The 24,586-nt window shown below is 38.7% G+C and overlaps 1 protein-coding gene across 3 annotated transcripts in view; it reads right to left on the bottom strand.

The window, feature by feature from the left end:
- GSAP (gamma-secretase activating protein) overlaps positions 1–24,586 on the bottom strand; it is a 94,474-nt gene that overhangs the window by 64,638 nt on the left and 5,250 nt on the right. The window contains exons 2-8 of one of the 3 annotated variants that reach the window (XM_081079189.1): positions 19,343–19,419; positions 18,302–18,358; positions 15,055–15,124; positions 14,687–14,740; positions 8,267–8,355; positions 4,268–4,337; positions 2,980–3,029 (exon numbers count right to left, since the gene is read on the bottom strand). In XM_081079189.1, coding sequence (XP_080935315.1) covers positions 2,980–3,029; positions 4,268–4,337; positions 8,267–8,355; positions 14,687–14,740; positions 15,055–15,124; positions 18,302–18,358; positions 19,343–19,419 — 467 coding nt within the window. The remainder of the gene's footprint in view (positions 1–2,979; positions 3,030–4,267; positions 4,338–8,266; positions 8,356–14,686; positions 14,741–15,054; positions 15,125–18,301; positions 18,359–19,342; positions 19,420–24,586) is intronic. The other 2 variants (XM_081079190.1, XM_081079191.1) reach the window with 2 other exon arrangements.

The raw sequence follows: 24,586 nt of genomic DNA, 5'->3' as shown, positions 1-24,586 counted from the left end.
TTTATGATATACTCTTTTATTCTACTCCTAGTTTAGTAGACAGGCTGGTGTTGCTGAGAGAGGCCAACCACGCCTAACACCAATTAACAGCTAGGTTAACAGAGACTCAGAGTTTCCTGTTCTGGACACAACCCACTCAGGTCTCTGCCAACAAGACACCTTCACAGAGGATGGGATCCCAAGGTAAACCTCAGGCCCAAAACAAAGGCAAAACTCTCCACCCCTGTATTCCTATGGTGCTTCTATGAGAGTTACATTTTAACTAACATTCAATGTTTTGTTTCTAGCACATAATAGTACTCAAGGAACACTTGTTCAAAACAAGGGAAATGACGGCGGCTGACCGGATGGCTCAGTGGGTTAGAGCACGAGCTCTCAACAACAAGGTGACCAGTTCAATTCCCACATGGGATGGTGGGCTGCGCCCCCTGCAACTAAAGATTGAAAACAGCTACTGGACATGGAGTTGAGCTGCGCCCTCCACAACTAGATTTATGGACAATGACTTGGAGCTGATGGGCCCTGGAGAAGCACGCTGTTCCCCAATTAAAAAAAAAAAAGAAGAAGAAGAAGAAGGGAAATGAAATAAGATATATCAATTGCCAAGGCTATCACAAGTTTAACACAAGGCATTAAGAATTCACTTGCCTCAGTGCTTATGCTATATAGCATAAGTAATCTATATTGGGACAATAAGTAAAAAATGTAGACAAGTTGAAGTAGTAGAAATGAAGAAGAAGGAACATGAGAATGGTCCATTTTCATGCCCAAAATCCCCTGTATCCTAATTTCTCCACTGAGGCTAACTTCGAACTTGAGGGAGGCACAGGGCAAGCAGAATAGTGCACCTCTGTTTCTGGCTAGCCAAGGTCTACTACATTTAGGACAGAGGAAAGTGATACTAGAGAAAAGACCCAAGCATGCCTGTCTGTCTCTAAACCTTGGACAAACTATCTTGTTTCCACTTCTCTGAAACGTGTTAGGTTGGGGTAGGTTTGGGTACTCTTTCCAATGAAGGTATATACTGACAAGAACCTGAGTGTGGCGACTGAGGTTTACATGTTAGTTTTCTCCCTCTCTGGAGCTACGCCAGCTCTGTGAGTCTTGGTTGTAGAATTCTCTGTAAATATGGGGATGATTACAATGCCACCTCTATCATGCAGGGCTGTTGTGAGGAACATGAGGAACCACCCACTGCCTTAAGTAGCGACAGTCTAAGCCTTTAAGAATGAGGGCAAAAGTGCCCCACAGAGGGACACATGGATGAAGGAATGCTGAGGCTGCACCGTCTTGGCCAGGATGATCCTTTCTGGGCTGCTGACAAGTGACTTTGCCCTCACTCTCTCTGCAGTGTCTTCTGGGCTCCCAACCCCTCTTCCAAACAGCCAGTTCTTTGTGCCCATTCCCAGTTTTCTGCCTCCAACTTGTTTATTTAACTCTCTCCTCTAAATTTCCAACACTGGCTTTTGGATTCTGCTTTGGTCTTTCCTCTCTGGTCTGATCCTTTTCTGACCACTAGTCCTGACCTTGCCCTGTCATGCACTTAGCCACTGGGGGCCCAGAGCTCCAGCCATACATTTTCTTCTGGTCATTTTCTAGCCTGGCCTCTTACTTTGAGGCAATCAATAGTAGATACATATTAATAAGTGCCATTTTCCATTTCCATTTTGTTCACTTAACTTTAAAATTAAAACCTTCAGAGAAAGACTATTTTGATGTAGACTATTTAAATATTGAAGGAAATCATTTTTAATATCTCATACAAATTGTCAAGAAAAATAGACAAAGGATACAACTAAGCAATTTTCAGAAAAGCAAATTCAAATAGCAAATAAGCATAGTACGTGCTCAAATCACGAATATAAAGGGAAATAAAAGCTAAAATAATAATGATAGCAACTTACACCCATCAAATTGGAAATGTTTTAGAAAGACAAATATACCTATTAGTGGTACAGATAGAGGGAAAGAGTATTGTTACACTTTGGTTGTAAAACTGAATTGTTACCAATTTTTTGGGAAGCAATCTGGCAAAATCTGTTGAAATTTATTAAAGCATATATCCACCAATTATACATCCCTGAGGATTTAGCCCCAAGTATATATGTACCAAATATGTGAAGCTATAGACACAAAAACATTTGAGACAATTTCTAATGCAAACAAGTGGGAAAAAAAATATTGGCAATCAAGTGAATGTAATTCTGTGGGAAAATAGATGAAAAACTGTGTACTTCCATCCCAGGGACTATTATATACTGCTAAAGAGAAGGAACTGGAACTATTCTAGTTGACTTGCAGGTAATTCCACAAAATTGAATGAAGAGTGAATAAAAACAAACCCATGGGGTTGGGGGTAATAGATACCGTAATACAGGTAGAGAGAAGAATATGAAAGGATACATACCAGGTTGTGAATGAAAGTTAAAGATGAAAAGGAGAGGGAGAATGGAGAACAGGGGAAACAAAGGAAAGAAAATAGAACTACGATACAAAACCCCAACACATATGCTATGATCTCATTTATTATATGTATGTATATGTATCTAAGTATAAAAATTAGAGAAATAAGTTATATCTCTATTTAGTAACCAATACAGATACCCTGATGTATTAGGTAAAAAGCAAAAAAGAAAAGCTGCAAATTAATTTATATGTTATGATTCTATTTTGGTAAAAAAAACAACTGAATCCTTGTACATGTGCACGGAGCAAAGTAAAATGTGTAGAGAGTTACACAAAGCTGTCATTATTATAATAGTTTTCTCAGGGGACTGACATTGGAGGCTGGGGTGGGGGACATTTAACCCCTTCACATATCTTGTATTATTTCACATGCTACAACAGCAAGTCTATAATTTGAAAGACATCAAACAAAGAAAATATTATGTTTCTATAACATTAATCTGTCTTTAACAGTCTAGAAATGTCACCGTTTGTGGAAAACACTATGAAGGAAAAGGAATTTCAAGTATTTACCACTTTATTTCCATCTTCTTGGATGACTTGGATATGAAATTGTTCAATATCTTTAAAAAAACAAACACCAGAAAGATAGATTTAACCTTCATGAAAAACATGAGTATGTTTTTCACCTAACCATTGTGAATAATTCTGTATTAAAAAATATGCAGATTAAACAACTGGCTGAAAAATATTATCATAGACAGAAATTTTACAATAAAGGTTCAAAACACAGCCCCCCCTTTCCCCACCCTCCCTTTACAGTCTGTTTCAAGCCCAGCATTTACTCTGCTCCCAATATCGACAACATATGAAGCGTTTAACCTTTCTGCTCCCCTGGGTTCTCTCAACAAGCATTTGCCTCCCCTGTACCATAAGTCTTATAGGCAGCTAACACAGGCTCATTTGACAGGGTTACCATCAGTTTCCAAGTACCAGACACCTGTTTGTATGAAAATATTAGATAGAAAACTCATTATACAACTCATTATACAAAAATGCTCTGGACGAAGCATTTTTATAGGGATCAATTTCACATTAGCAAAACTCTAAATATTTTGGGTCGATTTGTAGGTGGTCCCTTTTTCTCAGTAAGTAATTTAGATTCATTCCCTATACTTATCTTCTGCCAGTGTTAGATACAAAAAAGTGAGACAGACAGTGGACAAGAGCATAGGAACGGAACACAAGCCTAATAATCCCTCAGGCCTGTTCTCCCAATTGTAAATCAGTAGTTTCATCTTGTAGCAGGAAAGACTGCTTAGTAGATAAGATCCACTAGTGACATTTGTCCTTTCTCCTCCCAGCCCCCAACTTGAAAATATCATTAAAGGATGTCGCAATCTTATTTACCTCGACCTGAATTTGGCTATGTTAGTATGTGTCCTCAAGTTCTGTCATAAATTTCTTCTAGCTTCTAACGCCTTCCTTTGTCTCTGCCTAAGCCTCTCTCCTCACATCATGGTTATCCTGTGACACAAATCCTAAAAAAAGATGGACTAAAGAAGGCAAAACTGACCTGCACAACTGTTCTACAAACATCCTACCATGAGACAAAATTGGAAATCCACAGATGCAGGAGCCCATCATCCCCAGGATGAGGGAAGAGCAGAACCTGAGGGATCAGCAAGTCGGGTCTGAAAGGAAAAGCCCTTCCACAGGAGTCTTAGGTCTCAAATAGACACCAAAGGTGAGGGGACGCTCAGCACTGGAGAGTGGATATCTAGAAGATTCAGTCATGTCCCACACTTCACTAGATGTGCCGTTCATGAAGTCACCAGATACCATCTGAAGATGCACTTACATTTCTCTTCTGAAATCAGTAACAGATGATTCTCTGGAAGAGGATGACTGTCAACATGTGGATAGAGAAACTGCAAAAAGGAAATTCACCAAAATCATAAGCAACTACCTTGCCTACACAAATATTCCAAAAGTTGTGTTTGAATACCATAGAAGGGACTGGGAACCACAGTCCTGATTCGGTGAGTCACAATCACGTACAATTACAGAGGGAAGCAAGCAGGAATAGGGAACACTCTCAGGACCTCAGGTTTCGGGGGATGGGGGAGTCGGGGGGGGATCGATTACAGGTACAACATAATTCATTTAACAGTGAGACTAAAGTGCAAGCTATTTCTAGGGACGGTGCATGCTATTTGGAATATGCCCTTCAGAAATAAGGTAAACAACATTTCTACAGACAGCTCTGTTTCACATGCACGAAGTAAGAGTGATCAATAATCTGTTGTACAACTAAACCCTAGTATTTTGAGCTAAGTAAACGGACTCTCCATCACAACTTCCAAAGTCCCACATCCAGTAGACAAAGCACAACATAGCCAGGGACTTTCCAAGAAAAGACAGTGAGTCACAGTTTGGCGTGTGGTGGATGACCTACAAGCGTGAAATGACTGCCCCTAGGAGGAAAAGGCTTGGTTCACTCCATTCACCCATAAGTGCCAGCCCACAGGATGAAGCAGGAGGCCAGAAACACAAGGCCTGATGTCACCAGCTGTGATGAGGGAACACTGGTCATGGGATGATGCCAGTGACTTAATTCTTCCATTATCAAAAGAGTAACGATAAACCAGCAGGTCCATTTTGTAACATAAAAGTTTACTAGATAAGATCCACGGGTGAATTTTGCCTTTTCCCTCCAAACTTGAAAACATAATGAAAGAACATAACCTTTTATGTCGCTATTTTATAGTTGGCAGCCTCTCTACAGACTGGGGAAATTTTTGACAAGCTGTATTACCTGGTGTCCTAACTTCCAGTAATGACAAATTAGAAACAGAACCCGGTCAATTTTTAAAATCACTTGTCGTCAAGTTTCCCCTTTAGAATTGAAAAATAAGATATTAACTATATACCATTCTTCACAGCAATAACCTCAAAATCATAAAATAGAGAGCAGGGGCCGGCCCGGTGGCTCAGGTGGTTAGAGCTCCACGCTCCTAACTCCGAAGGCTGCTGGTTTGATTCCCACATAGGCCAGTGGGCTCTCAACCACAAGGTTGCCAGTTCAACTCCTGCAAGGGATGGTGGGCTGCGCCCCCTGCAACTAGCAATGGCAACTGGACCTGGAGCTGAACTGCGCCCTTGACAACTAAGATTGAAAGGACAACGACTTGACTTAGAAAAAAGTCCTGGGAGTTCCCCAATAACAATGAAGTCCTGTTCCCCTTCTCCAATAAAATCTTTTAAAAAAAATAGATAGCAATGCAGAATTCAGCTACAAAAATAATATAGAATTTATTATATCCTGATTTGTGAAACTGGGCACATCAAACAGGACACTTTATGTACTGGGGTTGAGGAGAGGCAAAGATGAGCGACACCACATAGATATATGAAAAAACAAATGCCCAGTGCCTCAAAATAAGGAACTACTCCTCCAGAGGATGATACGGCCTCCCCTGGGTCCACAGGTAGACAAGGCATGCTTGCTTGGGACTGCCAGCTGGACATGCTGCTGTGGGGTTCTAACCTTGGTCTGTTCTTTGTGTGGTAATCAGTGAGAACGTGATTTTAAAAGTCCCATTTAGGTGGTGGTTGTTTTTCTTTCTATTATGAGGCAGACCTAGAGCAAGGCCTGGAGGTGAGAATATAAAGAGACAGGTTTCAGACACAGCTCCACAAAAGCAGACAAGATTGGTTTGGTTTGTCTGCTTTTTGCATTGTGAGTAGAACTCCATATAGATTTTACCATATGGGGGAAATATTTATCTCCACAAATATGGAGCCAGACACTGATTACTAATATTCGTCACTGGCAGTATGTACCCTAGGTGTGTAGAAGGAGTATATAATTACCCAATGGAAGTATCCGGAAGACGCACCTCATGCTGGTAGGGGACTCTCAAAGGGTCCCAGACTGGGGTCCAAACCCCACCTGTCCTGCTGCAGTCCCTCTGTGAAGGGGGTCAAGGCGGCACAGGCAGACTTAGAGAAATGAACTACAGGAAACCACCATGGATGTTTTGATAAGAAAACAGAGACAGATTGCAGGGCAAGACCAAACTCAGTGGACAGTGAATATTTCTCTAAAGGGGAGGAGAAGGGGGAGAGGCAGAAGGTGAGGATTTGCCATGGATGGAGGTTAGAAGAAGTTTCCCTCACCAGAGGCACAGGCATGAGGAACGGGGTGGGGGGGGGGCAGGGCTAGGAACTGAGATGGGGCACCAAGATAAGTAGCGGTTTTACTTTATTTGGATAGGGACTTTTCCTTGGCCTATGGATGCAATCATGCTTTTAATTTGAGGCAAAATTCACATAACATAAAATGCACCCTTTTAATTATTTTAAAATATACAATTTGGTCATTTGTAATATAGTCACCATGTTGTAAAACCAAATACTTGTAAAATGTTTTCCCTTCCTATGTTCTAATTCCCTTTATGTGTCCCAATCCTTCAATAACATCTCCATTGCCTATATAGCCCTGGGTAGAGAGGCTAAGGGAGCCAAGAGAACAGGCAAGGGAAAGGAAATGTGCTCTGTCTGTCCCAGGCACCCCTGCACTGATGACAGTGCAAACAGAGTGGCTCCCTGGGGGAGGGGAATGCAGCTCAGAAGCTCCTTGCAGGCCCTGTCTGGAAGCCAGCAGCCACCCACAGTGAAGCCAGGAGTGGTGGCAAAAATGCACAACTGACAGGATCGCTGACAGTGGAGGACCCGGGGCAGATGACAGGCAATCCCCTTTCCTAACACACATTGCAGGAGGGAGACCCACTGGCTCGAGGCTGGAAGTGGGTGGGACAAAGAGGAGGCAGACACCTCAGGTTACACAAGTAAATTATGCTGCTACCCTGCATGACTATGTATCTGCAGTAGTTATGTTCTGTAAAAGTCACCACAAACCCTGCGTGCTGAATACTGACCATTGTTTCTGGGAAAATACAAGGCTAGGTTTCGGCAAGCTTCTGGTCACCACAGTTTTGTCAGCAAGTTAATACATAACTTTGTTTGATGTGTGTTTCTGTTTAAGGAACCTGTGTCCTCACGCCTGGAGAAGCTCATCTAACACACACATGCTTTCTCCATAAAGCACACACTGCCACCTTCTTGAACTTAGGGACTTCAGCAGCATGCCTGGGGGACATTTCAAACAATGAAATCACCAACAAATAGCCCCCAAGTTAAAAAAAAAAAAAGGCACTAAATAAACCATGGAAACAACATTTGCTTGTAGTAGGAGAACTGAATCGAGATGGCAGTGTCACCTCTTTGGGTCTCAGCTGGAAACGTGCATTTTCACCACTTTGAACACGTCTGCAAATGACTGTGAAAGCTCCATTAGTATTGATTTTGGGGTTACAAATACATTTGAGCAAGTAGTAGAATTCTCAGATTCAGAACGTGTAAACAATGAGGATTGACTGCATCTAGTCTGCCTGCATTACACACACACAGCGATTCTGCACCAGTTCATGGGGCTGATGAATCTCAGGACTACTTACATCATTGATCATAGATATTTAATCTGTGAATACATTAAATAAACCATTTTTAACTTAATTTAAATGTGTTTTGATATTTACTATTTTACCACATAAAACACTGCACTCCTATTAGACAAACCATGAAATAATACAGACAGAGGAGCTAGGTTTGAGTTTTAAAGATTTCCATGTTTGCAAAGGAAGAGCTGATCGTTCCAGCCACACCATCTACCAGCGAGCGTGCTTTGAGGAGTAACTGTGATCATGCGTGTGATGGCACTTTGTAAACACCCAGGCCCTAGGTTTCACAGGCCTTTGGATTAACAAGGTAAGTGTAAAAGGACATGCTCACTTACCTGGACCCAAATATAGCTGTCTACTGCTTTTAGGACCTTCACATTGTTGACGGGGTGAATTTCCACCAACAGAGTCAAGCACTTTGATCCTACAGAGAAAAGGAGGCTTTTAGTAAGGAAGACCAGAGTATCACACATGATCATCTCCTCACAGGTTCGCTGAACTTTGAAAATGTAAGTGTGTTGCCGACTGGATTAGCTATTCCACACAGAAAAGTAATCTTAACCTTTACTTTGACATTCCTTAAAACCCAAAACAGACACGGAAAACATCATAAAGGAGAAGTTGATTGGCGTGGAGTGAGGAATACTTTGCCGCCCATTCCCCCGCCGTTTTCAGCACAGTAGCTTCACAGGCCCTCTGGCTTGTAAGTCCAAACAAACACAGCTCATTCAGTCATTCCAACTCTGCAGCACAATGGCAAATACCGATTGTGTACAAAAATAATAAGGTATTTCTGAAGTACCAACATGTGACGGTTGACAGCATCTATGGTAGGATGGGCTTGGCTTCCCTCAGGAATGGAGTTCCACTGTGCTGATAAAGACCCACTGCTTTCCTCAGTGTCACATTTGAGCAAATGTCATCAAAGATAGCAAGCAGGAGGAAGTCCTTGGACACAGGCTAGGACAGGGTGACCACAGATATCCCAATTTAGGCCACGAGTTCTCCTCCTCCAAGAGTAAACCTCAAAAAGAGGGAATTACATCTGAGTTGTTAGAAAGGCTCTAATATTCTCAGATTCTTTTTCAATGACTTTTTTGTAAATAACAATGCACAATTTGGGGATGGCAGAGCAGCCTGGAATTCAATCAGTGCCGGTTGGCACTATTTAAAAACGTTATCTGACAGCACTGCTTCATTTAATTTTTATAAAAAGGCAAAGAATGTAAAACAATTTCTGGGATAGGCCTCACAGCTGTGAGAAGGCTGGATACCTCTGTAAAAATGCTTTAAAAATTACTGGAAAAGCAAGACAGTGAGGGATTATTATGTGGGATTACAAATATACAACAACTGAACAAACAAAAATCAAATGCTGTTTGGGCAATGGGTACTTGTAGCTGAGGATAAAAATCCCAGTGACAGGATCATACACCAATTCAAAAGGGCTGCAGTATTTCTAATAACTGGAGCAGAGATAAAGGTGAGGTTCTTTCAGAATTTGCTTGAATGACTGAAAAACGGCTTTAGGAATAAGAAACACTGTCATGTCAAAGATCCTTGTGACAAAAAAATAGAATAGAAATTTTCTGTGAAATGTGAGAATGAGACAAAAAGCAATTTTCCTTATTATGTAATTTTAAGTGTGTATAATTAAATTAATATATTACGTACTATAGCTGACATTTGACTATTTTATCTCTTGCCCTAAAAGGTTATGTATTTCAACTGGAAAGAAAAAACTTTGGGGGGGGGGGGGGAATAAGGAATCACCTTATATCTGGCCTTTTTGACAGTGAATTTGTACCCAAATGAGATAACCAGCTATCAGCTAAATTCACTTGCCTTTAAAATGGGAGGATTTTCAAGGGCAAAAACCATCTTCCTACACTAATATTTCCATTCTTTAGGGCGGCCCAGGTGCATAACTAATATAATTAGCATAATGATAAGAGTAATTTTGAAAACAGGAATTTCTCCCAAAACATACCATGTGCTTTCATAGTCTAACAGGAAGCGCTCTGGATTAGGATTCTGGAGTTATCAGCTCTAGTTTAAGCTCTGCCACTAACCTAATATATACTTTTCAGCAAATCATGATGCTTTTCTAGGCCTCAGTGCCTTGTTATCAAAAAAGATAAAATGAAAAACTACAGAACCAGAATATTTCTATAATCACTTTCAACCATAAAAATCACCTGATTCCATGAAGTGCTTAAAGTTGTCTTAAGAATTTAGAGAATCCAGGTGACAATGGATAGAGCATCACCGAAAGGTAAGACAGAGCCAGGCAGGATATGGATATCACAGGAAGTAGACATGGCAGGATCAAAAGCAATAGATAGCGTGGATGGATCCTTGGGGGCATTGTGCTAAGTGAAATAAGTCCAACAGAGAAAGACAAATACTGTATGACCTCTATAACATGTGGAATCTAAATACATATATATATATAAAATATTATATAAAAAATATATAATATGTATAATATTATATAAAACATATAACATATATTATAACATGTTACAAAATATATTATATAAAATATTATATATAGTATTCTATATATTATATATTATGTATTATAATATAGGGCCGGTCAGGTGGTTGGAGCTCCATGCTCCTAACTCCGAAGGCTGCCAGTTGGATTCCCACATGGGCCAGTGGGTTCTCAACCACAAGGTTGCCAGTTCAACTCCTCGAGTCCCGCAAGGGATGGTGGGCTCCACCCCCTGCAACTAAGATTGAACAGGGCACTTTGAGCTGAGCTGCCACAGAGCTCCCAGATGACTCAGTTGGTTGGAACACGTCCTCTCAACCACAAGGTTGCAGGTTTCACTCCTGCAAGGGATGGTGGGCTGTGCCCCTTGCAACTAGAAATGGCAACTGGACCTGGAACTGAGCTGCGCATCCTGCAACGAAGACTTAAAGGACAACAACTTGAAGCTGAACGGCACCCTCCACAACTAAGATTGAAAGGACAACAACTTGACTTGGAAAAAAGTCCTGGAAGTACACACCATTCCCCAATAAAATCCTGTTCCCCTTCCCCAATAAAAATAAATAAATAAAAAATTATATATAATATAATTATATATATATTATATAAAATATGTAACATATTTTAGAAAATATAAAATATATTATACATAATATTATATAGTATTATATATTATAATATATAATATAATATTATATATAGTATTATATATTATATATTATAATGTATTATATTATATAATTATATATTATAGTATATACAGTATATAATATATATTTCATAATATTATAAAATATACATTATATATTATATAGATAATATTATATAAAATATATATATTTATGAAAACCAATTTCACAGATACAGAGAATAGATTGGTAGTTGTAAGAGCCGGGGGGTGGAGGGGTGGAAAAAATGGGTGAAGTTTTTTGTTTAAATAAATTGAAAACAGCTTTTTTAGAAAGGAGCACAGGAATAGGCATGGCATGTGGAGGGTGGAGAGTAGGAAAAAGAAGCTGGTCTAAAGCTGGTGAAGGTTTAGATGTTGAGAAATGGTGACAAGGTTGGAAAACTCCAGTAGGGCCGGTTCTAAAGAAGCTGTGGTTATTAGAGTGCGGAACTCAAACCACAGCTCCATGGAGCATCTGCAGCATTTAACTGTCTATGCTGGTATGTGGGGGCTCTGGAGACCTCAGTGGCAATGGGGCCCAACACATGTGATCACCCCAGTTGCTGCCCATTGGGGATCTCTGTGCCTTGTCGCAAAAGCTACTCTACAGGGGAGGGTTAAGGAGGCAGCTGGGCCTAGCTTCCCACGGCGGGCCATTTTCTAAATAAACATTGACTCTGCCATGGCCACAGCCAAGAGGAGAAGCACTGCTGATAAACACTGTGTTGTAAAAGGGTGTGAGCCAAGTAACCCTACCTACCTTGTTCAGATGATAGATGTTACAGTCTGTCTCATTTCAATGGGAAAAATCTCATTATAAGCAACAGAGTATCAAATAACACCTTGAGACCGACCACATATTATAATCAAATGGCTTACCAAATCATTCGTGGACAGGTGAATAAGCCTTTGCAAAATATTTATTCAAAAGACAAAACAATACAATAGATGGTAGAGTGCTCTCTGGTCACATCATTTCTAAAATCTTCACTGAACAAAGGGCTCCTAGGGTCTCCCCGTCTGTCTACACCTCACCCTGTTCTCCTCCAGCTTCAGTTCCCACAGATTGGCCCCTTGTTCCTTCCAATCGGACTTCACTGACCCCTACCTATCCTTGAACAGAACGTCTACTAAGTACGCTCTGGCCCTCAGGGCCTTGGCACGGGCTGTGCACTCCATCAGAAATGTGCTTCCCCATAGCCACTCACTCGCTCCCTCCCTTCTTGCAGATCTCTAACAGTGTCTGCTAGGATCCTCCCCAAAATAACGTAACTGCACTCAAATACTTTCCTCAGACTCTACTAAGACAAGAAGTTATCTCAGGGAACAGGATCACTTTAGCCAGGAAGGGCTGGCATGAGGGAGTGGGGAGAGCGAACCAGGGAGAAGAGTAGGCCAATATCAGGGGCATTATCAAATTCTAGATGGGATGTCCCGTCCAGGTGGCCACCTGGAGCTACATGGAGTACAACTCAGACTTATCCACTTTGGGGATAGAAAGGGGGAGTATTTATCCTTCACCTGCTTGCTCCCCAGTGGTCATGGCTTAGCCTATTTGGAATCCTTTCCAACTTACTTGGTACATGTACAGGTGGTACATGTACAGATAGGAACCGGGTTTTCCCAAGGGCTCTGGGCAAAAAGCAAAAAGTAGGCAGAGCAGCTGAGCTGGGATACTGTCTGTCAAACGACATTTTGGCAGAGCTGGTTCTCATTGCAGAGGCCAGCTGGAAAGGTGAGCTAAGAAGACAAAGTATGAGGTATCCAATACAATAACTGACAATATTCACTCTGATATTTTTAAAGATGAGACAGATAATCTCACTAGAGGTTGCACCCAATCTCACTGCATCAAACTTCCAAAACTGAGTAAGCCTATCTGAATAGGATTTAATGTTGAAATCAAATCAAACTTACAGTGAAGTTGGTCTGAGAGTACATTTTATAATAATTATTATAATGATTATTCACCACTGTTCTGCATGACTATTAGGCATAGGTGGTAAACATAATGGAAGGAGCATAATTACTACTGGGTTTACCGGCATAATCAAGAATTCCTAAGGCTAAAAGGAATAAGGCTCAAGAACTAGGAGGTGCAGGGAGCTAATCCAAGTTCTGTAGAGATACCCAGCCTTGCTACTGGGAGGAACACAAGCCACTGGCCCTTGTCTTCTTGGGTAAAGAGGTTTATTAGCCCAGGAGAGCAGGGTCATATCCTGGTTTTGTCCATACCCTTGTCTTAAGAACCAGGACATCAAAATGTTAGATCCTGTTTTGCCTAAGCTAGTCCAGGCCCCTTACCTCTGAAGTGAGCACTGCACCTCACTCTAAGAAGACCGGAGAATGCTAAGAGGAGCACATGGCACGGAAGAGGGAAGAGGGCTGCTGTGCTTCTCGGTGTAATACGACAGGCAGGAGGGAAGGTAGGACGAGTAATACCCACGGTGAGATTTCAGGGGAAGCCTCCTGCTCACCAACCTCTCCCAGAAACTCTTCCGCTGAGGTCCCTGAGGAGGTCCCATCCAGACTCAGCTCTGGTTTCCTTCACACTCTATGAGCTGGCTCTGTGGGAGCTCAGGACGGCCTCATAAGCCTCACGCACAAAGTATGTAAAAGGGTTTTTCCATCACATGCAACTGCAGGAGAATACATCTGACTGGGAACTATGCTAACAAAAGAAGCAGTTTAAGTGCCGAATGAACAGAACAGATGGAACACACTGCAGGACTGGAATAGTAAGACACTGAAAAGAGCTCCACTAGACCAGAGGTTGAAAAATCGTAGTCCATAGGCTGTATCCAGCCACCAATGACAACAGGTGGTTGTCATTGCCCGAGTAGAATTTTCAAAAAATATATGAGCCAACATTTAAACATTAAAGTTTACCCAAAAAAGTCCATACTTCTCTTTATAAGTTGAAAAGCTGGTCCCACTGGGTTTACTGCCTCCCCTTAAAGACAGGATCCGTGCTCCATGGGACACCCCCACCCACTACTAGTCCCTAGAGCTCACCATGAGAGCAACTGCCACCCCTCTTTGCACACCACTGTATCCCCAGCACCGTGCATAGTACCTGACCCCTCAATATGTGTTGTGTTCCGAACAGATGGATGTTGTAGAATGTTAAAAAGAAGACAGAGGGAACATCACATGGATAATACTTATGAAGTGGCAAATGGGTAGAATTGACTGTTTATTTAGAATCAGTGGACTACTCACAATACCTTATGTATTGGTCAATAGTTAACAAGACATAAGAAAAAGAATAGTATTCTTGAAGGAATACCATGCTTTGCCCAACCCTTTACGCCAGCTTTTCACTGTATGGTTCTAGTATGTTCTCAATTTTTATTTAGTCTGCGGGTGCTAAATGCCTTTTTAATACTTTTGCTATTCAGTGTTATAATACTTTCTGCACTTTCTTGTTTACTTGAAAAAAAAATTTTAAACTCTTTTCACATTTGACATGACCTTTACTTTTCATCCTGAGATAAAGCTCTTTGTAAAGATGCCTGAAATTTGACTGACTCATTCAATAAATCTTCATCTATCAATAGGCACTAAAAAGTATAATTTCCTTACCTGGTTGAAGCTCATTTTTTCTTCCTTCTTTAGTAGATTGAACTAAACTTGCAGCTAATGGATAAAAGAATAAATAATTCATTAGTAAATGATCCATACAATGACCTGTTCAAGTTTATCATTTTCTGCCTGAAATAAGTGAGGGCCCAGGGTACCTGTCAGTGGATGATTAAGGTAGAATACAAAGCATTCTTTTTTTTCCCTAGGTAGACTCAACAGAGTCTTTGTTTTAACTCCAATCTCCCAAGATTACCTCTTCCCAGAAAATCATTGTAATAGACTAATCAAATACTGCAAATATCCACTACTTTAAGACTCAAAAAATGTAGTTTAGTTGACATGTAGGTAGCAATAAGAGTTCAACTTACCAAGCAAAGTTCTCTCACTGTTGACAGAGCCACTGACAACTTGCAAGTCTTTCTCAAATGTATAGAGATGCTATTAAAACAAAAAGCATTTTTTAATATGGAGTTTTATATTAAATAACACTTTTATGAATACAAATTCCCATTTAACTGTCCACCAAGTATCATGGTGGCAAAACATTTTATTAAAGAACTATCAATGAACCAGTTTGTCTGGTTCTGAGACATTTCTGATTTTTTTTTTTAAGTTTGCTATTATAGGCCATTTTTGACACTTAAATTTAGCCCTAAGGCAACAGAGTGTAGTGGTTAAGAGCAGACCTTAGAGCCAAACTAGACTCAGCTTTAAATCCTTCCTCTGCCACTGGCTAGCTGCGTGACTCTGGACAAGTTATTCAAACTCCCTATCTTCCCATCACTAAAACAGGCATCATCATACCTCTTTTATGAGCTTGTTAGAAGGGTCAAGTGAGATAATCCATATGAAGTCTGCCACACATGATAAGCACTCAAATGTTAGCTATTATAATTATTAAGGCAAGTAAAGTTTTAATCAAATTACATAACATGATATCATTAGCTATGTCTAAGAGATTATCAAAGGTGCATCTCGCATAAAACTCTCATATTTAGTGCATTAGCAAAGTAATCTTCTATACTTATTTAATCTTTATTTTTTATTGTCTTGTTGCTGTTTGAAATGTTGCAAGATTCCATTTCCTTGAGTATTAAAGAAAATGAAAATAGTCATGCAGAAGGAGGATGTGAGGTACAAATTGAGGAACTGGTGACAATCATTTATATTAGTTAAACACTCATTTTTAAAGATTTTTATTAAAATATAGCTAACATACAACATTAAATTATTTTCAGGTGTACATCATAGTTATTCAACAGTACCTACCTGGCAATACACATAGTTATTACCATATTATTGATTGTACCCCTATGCTAAAGAAGTGGCCACTATAAGTCCAGCAACCATCTGACACTGTACCACGCTATCACAATACTATTGACTGCATTCCCTATACTGTATATTACACCCCCAAGACTTATTTGTTTTATACCTGGAACTTTGAACTTCTTATTCCCTTTATCTTTTTCTCCCCTTTTATAATTTTTCAATTACAGTTGACATTCAACATTATTTTATATTAATTTCAGGTGTACAGCATAGACTTTATATAATTAAAGAAATGACCTTCCCCCCTGACTAGTCTAGTACCCACCTGGCACTATACATAGTTATTACCATACTATTGATTATATTCCCTATACTTTACATCCCCATGACTATTTTGTAATTACTAATTTGTACTTTTTAATCCCTTCTCCTTTTACACCCACCCCCAAGCCCCTCTCATCCGGCAACCATCAAAACGTTCTCTACATCTATGAGTCTGTTTCTGTTTCATTTGCTTGTTTATTTTGTTCTTTAGATTCCACTTATAAGTGAAATCATATGACACTTTTCTTTAGCTCTCTGGCTTACTACACACAGCACAATACCCTCTAGGCAAACACTCTTAAAGCACACTCAGAGGATAAGGAAAGATAAAGAGTCTTAGACTTCAGGAGAAAAAGGACTAAGAGAAACAGTGAATGGCAGAAGTATTAAGAAGGTAATTGGTAGATATGGAGAACAAACTGATGGTTGCTAGATAGGAGGGGGTTGGGGGATGGGGGATAAGGTGAAAGGATTAGGAAGTACAAGTTGGCAGTCACAAAATAGTCACCGGGATATGAAACACAGTATGGGGAATATAATCAATAATGTTGTAAAGACTATGTAGCGTGCCAGATGGGTACTGGACTTATTGGGGGGATCACTTCATCGATTATATAAATGCTTAACCACTGAGCTGTACACCTGAAACTGATATAAAATAATACTGTATGTCAACTACAATTAAATATAGATACATAGATATATATAGTCATGGGAATATAGTCAATGGTACAATAGCTATGCATGATGTCAGATGGGTAGTAGTCTTGGTGGGTTTATCATTTTGTGAAGGGTATAAATGTCTAAACATTATGCTGTTTTGTACATCTGAAACTAATTTTTAAAAAAGGTAATTAGTACCTACAAACAAAAAAACTACTGAGAACACACTAGAATCCTATGGCCAGAAGTTGATAAAAAATGTTGGGAAGTCAGGAAACACTTGATTAGAGAAAGTGAACTGTGAATAAGAACTAAGAATAAGAAGGTTCTGAATTCACGTGAGAAATTTTGGTTTCCTTTGACTGTTGCTCTAATTGAGGGATTCTAATTTGTAAGTAAGAAGAATCATGGATGTATACACTTAATGTTTAGTGTCTGATTCTTTTAATTATAAAATAACACATGAACATGTAGTCTCAGTATTTAAAACATGCAAACACTACCAAATAAAAAGTCAAAGCTCTCTATTATGATTATCAGTCCCAACTCCCTTCTAAAATGAAACATGTTGGTAATTTGCTCTGTAGCCTTCCAGGTCTTTTAAAATGAGTTTTTAATATGTATTTATGCACATATTTTGCATAGTTTTCTTGCAAGTTTCTTAAAATGTAAATGGAATGTATTATCCTGGCAACTTGCTTTTTTCATGTAACAATGTGTTCTGGAGAAGCTTCTCTGCCAGTTTATACTTATAGACTTCTTAATCCCTTAATATTTGTACATTGTTTTTACATAGGCACTAATGACTCCCTTCCTTTTGCCCCCAGAATTAGACAAGCCTGTCACATCATCCAATGTCTTACGTGAGTTGTTGGAGGAGAAATGAAGAAAAGCAGGCTGGGTTCTCTATACCGGGGTCTTTGAGAAATAACGAGAAGCAAGAGAAGTGAAGGTTAAGCAGAAGCAGAACTCAGAGCCAGAGGTTGTTATGAGGCCCTAAGCTTTTGGGAGCACACAATCTTAGGGAGGGCATTGGACTTCCTACATTCCTACAGAATACTGGGCAATTGGTTTGAGCCAATTTTGTTTAAATCTCAAAGGACTAAGACACTTCAGCTGATGTTTTGGTCCAAAAGGGCTTGCACCTTTTGTTTTTTTTTTTTTTTTTTTTTTTAAGATAATGATGCCAAGAGAGGGTAAAAGGGAGAAGACAAAAAAGGCAAGGAAATAAAAACTAAATTATTAGAAAATGAAATGAGAATTTGTATCTAGAACAAGGCAATGGCAGAAAGAAGGAAAACTCTAAAAGCAGTAAAGTAAACAATGAGTAATCTATAATTTATGGTGATTTTTTACCTCATTTTGTCTGATTTGGCAATCATATAATCCAAAGAAGACATTTCCCTTATTGTCCTAAAAAATAATTAACCAGGTGTTTATTAAATGTCATTTTTTCAGCAAGTTAGAATGCTACAGGTTTTCAAACAAACCTGCAATAATTCAATCAACCTTAGCAATAAGCACTCTAAAGTTCACAAAGTCGGCATGTCAGTAAGGGACCCAAGTTGTTTCAGCTGGTCACCGGGGCTCACAGAGTAAACCGGATTAAGAGCGTACAGCTCAGTGAGTTTAGGGGACCTTGTCTAGTAGGACTGAGCACGGCGAAGGGGCCAATCTTTTTGTACTTCCGTTTATTTAAGAGAATATGTATAATGGATATTGGGAGTGGCTGGATTGAGTCCATGATATTCTTATAAGTAATACTTTTTTGAATCATACGGTTCCTTAAGTGCAGCATACTTATAACTACAACTTAAAATAAAAGCATTTTTAAACAAAACAAAAGTACAGTGATACAACTACGCAAAGCAAACTGGCCACTGAAATTGTTCTTTCATGTTTCCGCACTATAATAAAGTTATCAGTAAAGTTAAATTTTTTCCTAAAATACTTAACATTGAAAACACATTGTTAAATAATAATACCTCAAAAGTCTGAGCGTATCTAAGTCTGAATAAATGGCATAGAGTAATTGTATTTAATATTTTCTCAGAGATAAAAAAATTAAAATATTATTAAGTTTAAACATCTTTTACTTGATATTTTCCTATAAAAAGTGGAACTGTTCATTTATTCAAAAAATTTGAATACTCTGTCAGACATTATGCAGTTTTATTTTATTTTTAAACAAGAAGACACTTCATAAAACTGAATTTAAATCACCCTATTCAATCTCACAAAATAAAAAAGTCATATACTAAAGGTTAAATGCCAACCAGTCTGATTCGTGAACCTTCAATAGAGGATAAAATCTTTTTTTAAAAAATATAAATAGTTAAAATAGTAAATTTTATACCATGTATATTTTACCACAATAAAAAGAGAATATAGACATACCTTATAGGTATAGATTATATTTCCATTTCTTTCAACATTCAGTACACGTAAGCTCTCATAATTATTTTCGAAAATACCTGAAAAGATAATAATAGCAAGTTAATACTGAGGAGATATTTAAGAACATATCTAATAATTTTTTTTTTTTTTTTTTTTTTTTTTTTGTTGAGAGCCCACTGGCCCATGTGGGAATCGAACCGGCAGCCTTCGGAGTTAGGAGCACAGAGCTCCAACCGCCTGCGCCACCGGGCCGGCCCCATATCTAATAAATTTAATATTAGTGAAAAGCCAAGTACAAAAGAATACATACTGGTAATTCCATTCTATAGAGTTTACAAACAGGCAAAGCTAATCTACTGTATTAAAGGTGAGAACAATAATGACCTTTAGGAATGAGGAAAGGGGCAGTGATTGGGGGGTGTCTCAGGGGAGCTTCGGAGGTGCTGATAATGTAGGTGTTGGCAATACTGATAACTTACTGAGCTGCACACTCTTGTCCTGCATAGATTTCTTCATGTATGTTATATTTCCGTAAATTTTTAAGTATCTATTAGTTTTTCTTTATGTATTTTGAAGCTGTTATTTATTAGGGGCACAAAAATTTAGAATTGTTATAGCTTCCTGTCAGGAACTCAGCAAAGCAGAAAGAGGAGTAGATTAAAGCCACAAGCTAAAAAGCAAGTAACAGTCAAGGCTTTTACCATTTACTGTGATAGTATAAGCAAAAGGCTAAAGCAGAGAAAGCACCATCTTCCCAGTCCATTACCCCCATGGAACAGGTGAAGGGTCAGCAGCTCAGCCCAGAGGTAGGGGGCCCAGAAAGCCCCCAATAAAAGGCTCCTGCAGTACTGTGGACCTAGGGGCTCAGGGGAGACAGAGAGAAAACAACTAAGAGTGAAAAGCACCAAGTACTGAGTCAGAGTGGAAAAAAGTACCTTCAAGGTTCCCCCTCCTTTTCCTGCCAAGGTAGTTTCAGCAGAGGCTCCTGATAAGGAGGCCTCCAAATGAAGGCACCTGGGCTGGGAGTGCCGCTGTGCATAAGGTTATGGTCAGCCAAGGGGCCCTGAGCCTTAATCACACATAGGTTTTTAACCAGGAGCTGGACTAGTCAACCCTTTATTCATTATAATATGTCCTATCTTTAATAATTTTTTTCACTTTACAGGCGACTTTGTCTGATATCAATATATGCAGCTACATCAGTTTCCTTTTGCTCAGTGCTTACATAACTTTTTCTATCCTTTTATTATTAATCTTCCTGTATTCTTACATTTAAGATATGTCTTCCATGCAGATCCTTTAGAATATTAGTCCATTTACATTTAATGTAATCCCTGATATATTGAGTGTATATCAATCATATTACTATTTATTTTCAATGTGACTCAACTGTCTTAGTCTTTCCTTGCCTTATTCTGGATGAATCAGAGTTTCACTATATTGTTCTTCTACCTATTAACTTATCAGTTATATATTCTTTTGTTATTCTTTTATTAGTTACCCCAAAGATTACATGAACTCATAACGTAGACTGTTTTAATATATGTGGTGCCAAGAAATGTGAGGCAATTGAAACTCTCATACACTAATAACGGGAATCGGAAAACTGTTCAGTTTTCCAATTACTAAAACTGAACATATATGGCTCAGCAATTGGAGTTATACATATATCCCAACAGAAATATGCAAATACCCCATTTTCCCAAAAATAAGACCTAGCCAATCAGCTCCAAAAATTAATATAAGACTCGGTATTATATTGTATTATATTATTATATTATACCTGGTATTATATTACATTATATTATTATTATATTAGACCTAGTCTTATATTATAATAAAATAAGACCAGATAGTATATTAATTTTTGCTCCAAAAGACACATTAGAGCTGATTGTCCAGCTAGGTCTTATTTTTGGGGAAACACAGTATTTCAGCAAATGACATATACCATGTCTATAGCACTATGTTCATAATAGCCAAAACTGGAAACTCAAAATATCCATCAAGTGGATACCAAAATAATGGAATACTGTACTACAATAAGAATAATTTCATTTGCTATCACATACAACATAAATAATTGAGCAAAAGAAGCCCAGATCCTCCCCCTCCCAAAAATTCACAAACTATATGATTTAATTTACACACAAGTTTCAAAAACAGGTAAAATGCATCTACGGTGCTGGATAAATGATAGCTGGAAAGGAGCATAAGGTGGAACTTGGGGGTTCTATTAATGTTCTTTTTCCTGCTCTGAGTGATAGTTACGTGGATGTATTTCACTTATGATATGTGTATTCTGTATGAACACCATATTTTGATGAAGGACATAAAGATTCTTTACACAAAACACTTAACTTATAAGTTAACTGACTGTCATGTTTCTACTAAAATTTCAGGCTATTCCTCTCAATTCCACAGTTAAAGGATTTAAACATTGGTAATACAAGATTGGTAATTATCACTATTAATTGGGGAGAAATGTCTAGTTCCCCAATTTCCTCAAAATTAAATTGCTTTAACTTCACTCATTTTCCATACATGAAGAGTATTTTTATTTTTCCCCTCCCCCCAACTCCGGTTCAAGCTGTGTTCTCCGTCTAGTTGTGTAGGACACAGCTCCCTGGTCCATGCTGGTATTATGAGCCTTGCACTCCACCTGGCTGAGGCAGTTGGTCAACCGCTCACAGCAGCTCTCACCTGCTGGCAGCGGGCCCACGGGGACCCACGCTGGCCCAAGCCAGCCCACGGCAGCCCAAGGCAGCCTAGCTCCAGGTCGAGCCATTGTTCACAATCTTAGCTGTAGAGGACACAGCTCATTGGCCCATGTGGGAATCGAACCAGCGACCTCGGCATTAGGAGCACAGTGCTCCAACCACCTGAGTCATCGGGCCTCCCCACATGAAGAGTATTTTCAGATGTTAAAATATTATGTTGATTATGACAAACTCCAATATTCAGACAAACATATGCAATATATAACTCAGAGCAAATTTAAGTTTGTATTCCTGATTAAAATGGAAGAAACAAGATACCAAATGAGGATAATTGGTGACCTGGACTCCTGCACTAGAGCTGGGGGTGGGGAACACTCAAAGAGACAAAGAGCAGGTTTCACTGAGAACTTAGGAATCATCCTGGATCTCTCTTCCCCACTCCTCACAGGAAGAAGCTGCCTAGATCTTCTGGGGGTGAGGCAATGGGAGAGGGCAAGTATTTTTTTATATGTGATATATATACTTTTCAATGTATATTGGGCTGTCAGACATAGTTCCCACTGATTTTTTTTAAATGAGAATAATCACATAGTCTCTAAGAATAATATGATTCAATTAGCCTGCTACTAAACAGTACTTCACAATTTTCAGAGTTCTCATTTCTAGCTCATCCACACTCTGTAAGGTATTATGGGCCCAGAGTAATGATAAAACAATTGAGTTTGAATGAGGTTAAGACACTTGGCAAATATCATATGTCAAATAAGTGACACAGACTCATCTCAATCCTAGAAAAGTGTAAACAGAATGAACTAAATTTCCTGTACCACATTTACAATGGGAAAACGAATAATTACTGAAAAATCCTCTTAAGGCAGATTTTGCAGACATCTAAAAAGAATATCAGTGAGTTTCTTTTCATCCTGTACATGACTCAAGACTTCTGGAATGCAATGTGTCAATATTTTGAAAAGTGTTTTTTTCTTTCAAGATTATAAGGATGCTGGGGGAAAACTTCTCAAAAGTACACTTCAAAGGTTTCAGCAAAGATAACAAACTCCTTTACAAGAAATCTTGGTAGGAAGATTCAATTCCCTTGCAAAAGCACAACTATTTTCAAATCACTAAAAAATTGAGACAAAAATTCAACAAGTACAGATTACAATAAATGATACATGCTTATTCCATTGAATATTAGGTTGGTGCAAAAGTAATTGCAAAACCCGCAATTACTTTTTCACCAACCTAACAGTAGTTCTCAACTCTGGCTGTCCATCAGAATCATCAGGAGAGTTTTTAAAAGAACATGGGTACCTAAACCTTAGCCCAAAATACTGATTTGATTGGGCTGGTGAGGGGTCTGTTCTCTGGGTGTGTGTGTGTGTGTGTGTGTGTGTGTGTTCCCTGGGTGATTCTAATGTGTAGCCAGAGTCAAGAACCACTAAACTACATATTCGTAATATATATTAAACAATATTCATTAGATAGCATAACTGGGACCAGGTTATATAATGTAATCATGGTAGACAACTGAAATAATAAAATTAATGCCTTCATGTGTCTGTTATATAGTAATAACTGTAGCCTTAAATAATCCTGCAGTTATATACATGGTTCTCATCTCAAGGCCATTTGAATTAGACAGATTTGGCATTGTTGGAAATCCAGAGACCAGCGTCTTACCATGCAACATTAACCCATCAGCCCTTTCTCCCCAGATTAATTGCTCATTTTAGACACACCCTTTTAAAAGAACTATTCAATAACATCTTTGCTTATTCATGCTGACTCTTCTCCCAGCCATTCATCACTGGAAAGTCCAGAGGAGGAAGTTTAGCAATTTCAAATGAGGAAATGAAGTTTAATTTTACAGTTCAGTGTACTCAGTGCTCATGAAGAAAAAAATGTAGCATTTTGATAGATATGATACTTGCATAAGTAAACCTACTAAAGAAAAGGAGAGTACTTAGATATTAAAGGTGCTGGCAAGTCATAGCTCACGTAAAACTTAAGTTGGTTTACCAGATATTCTTGTCCATTTCAATCTATTCTTTGCTTTGATTTCACTTTACAGAAATATGTTTGCCAAATTTTTCCCCAAAAAACTATGAGACAAAAATCAAATTAAAAAAATATTACTTGTTTTTCCAATGACTACACAGGGTGGGGTGCGGGGGCGGGGGAATCTCACAGCCTTATACTAAAATTTGAACTAGTTTCTAATACACAGATCAAGAGGTGCCAAAATATAATTATACCCATGACATTTCTGTTCTATAATTCACATAAATCCTTAGGCTCAACATGACCAAATATTATAATTCCTAAATTTATGAAGTAAACACTATTATGCGATTTAGAATTCATATTTTGAATAAAATGGAAAAAAAAACAAGAATGGGGGATTAGTTAAGAAGCAATAAAAAGGGATGAAAATGAGAAAAGGAGACTAGGAAGGTAGAGGAAAGAAAAGGGAAAAGAAAAGACATGCTGAGAGAACAGTGAAAGAATGAAAATGAAGTGA

This window comes from Rhinolophus hipposideros (genome assembly GCF_964194185.1).
Source record: "Rhinolophus hipposideros genome assembly, chromosome: 18".
Lineage (NCBI taxonomy): Eukaryota > Metazoa > Chordata > Mammalia > Chiroptera > Rhinolophidae > Rhinolophus > Rhinolophus hipposideros.
This window is presented reverse-complemented; position numbering and strand designations above follow the sequence as displayed.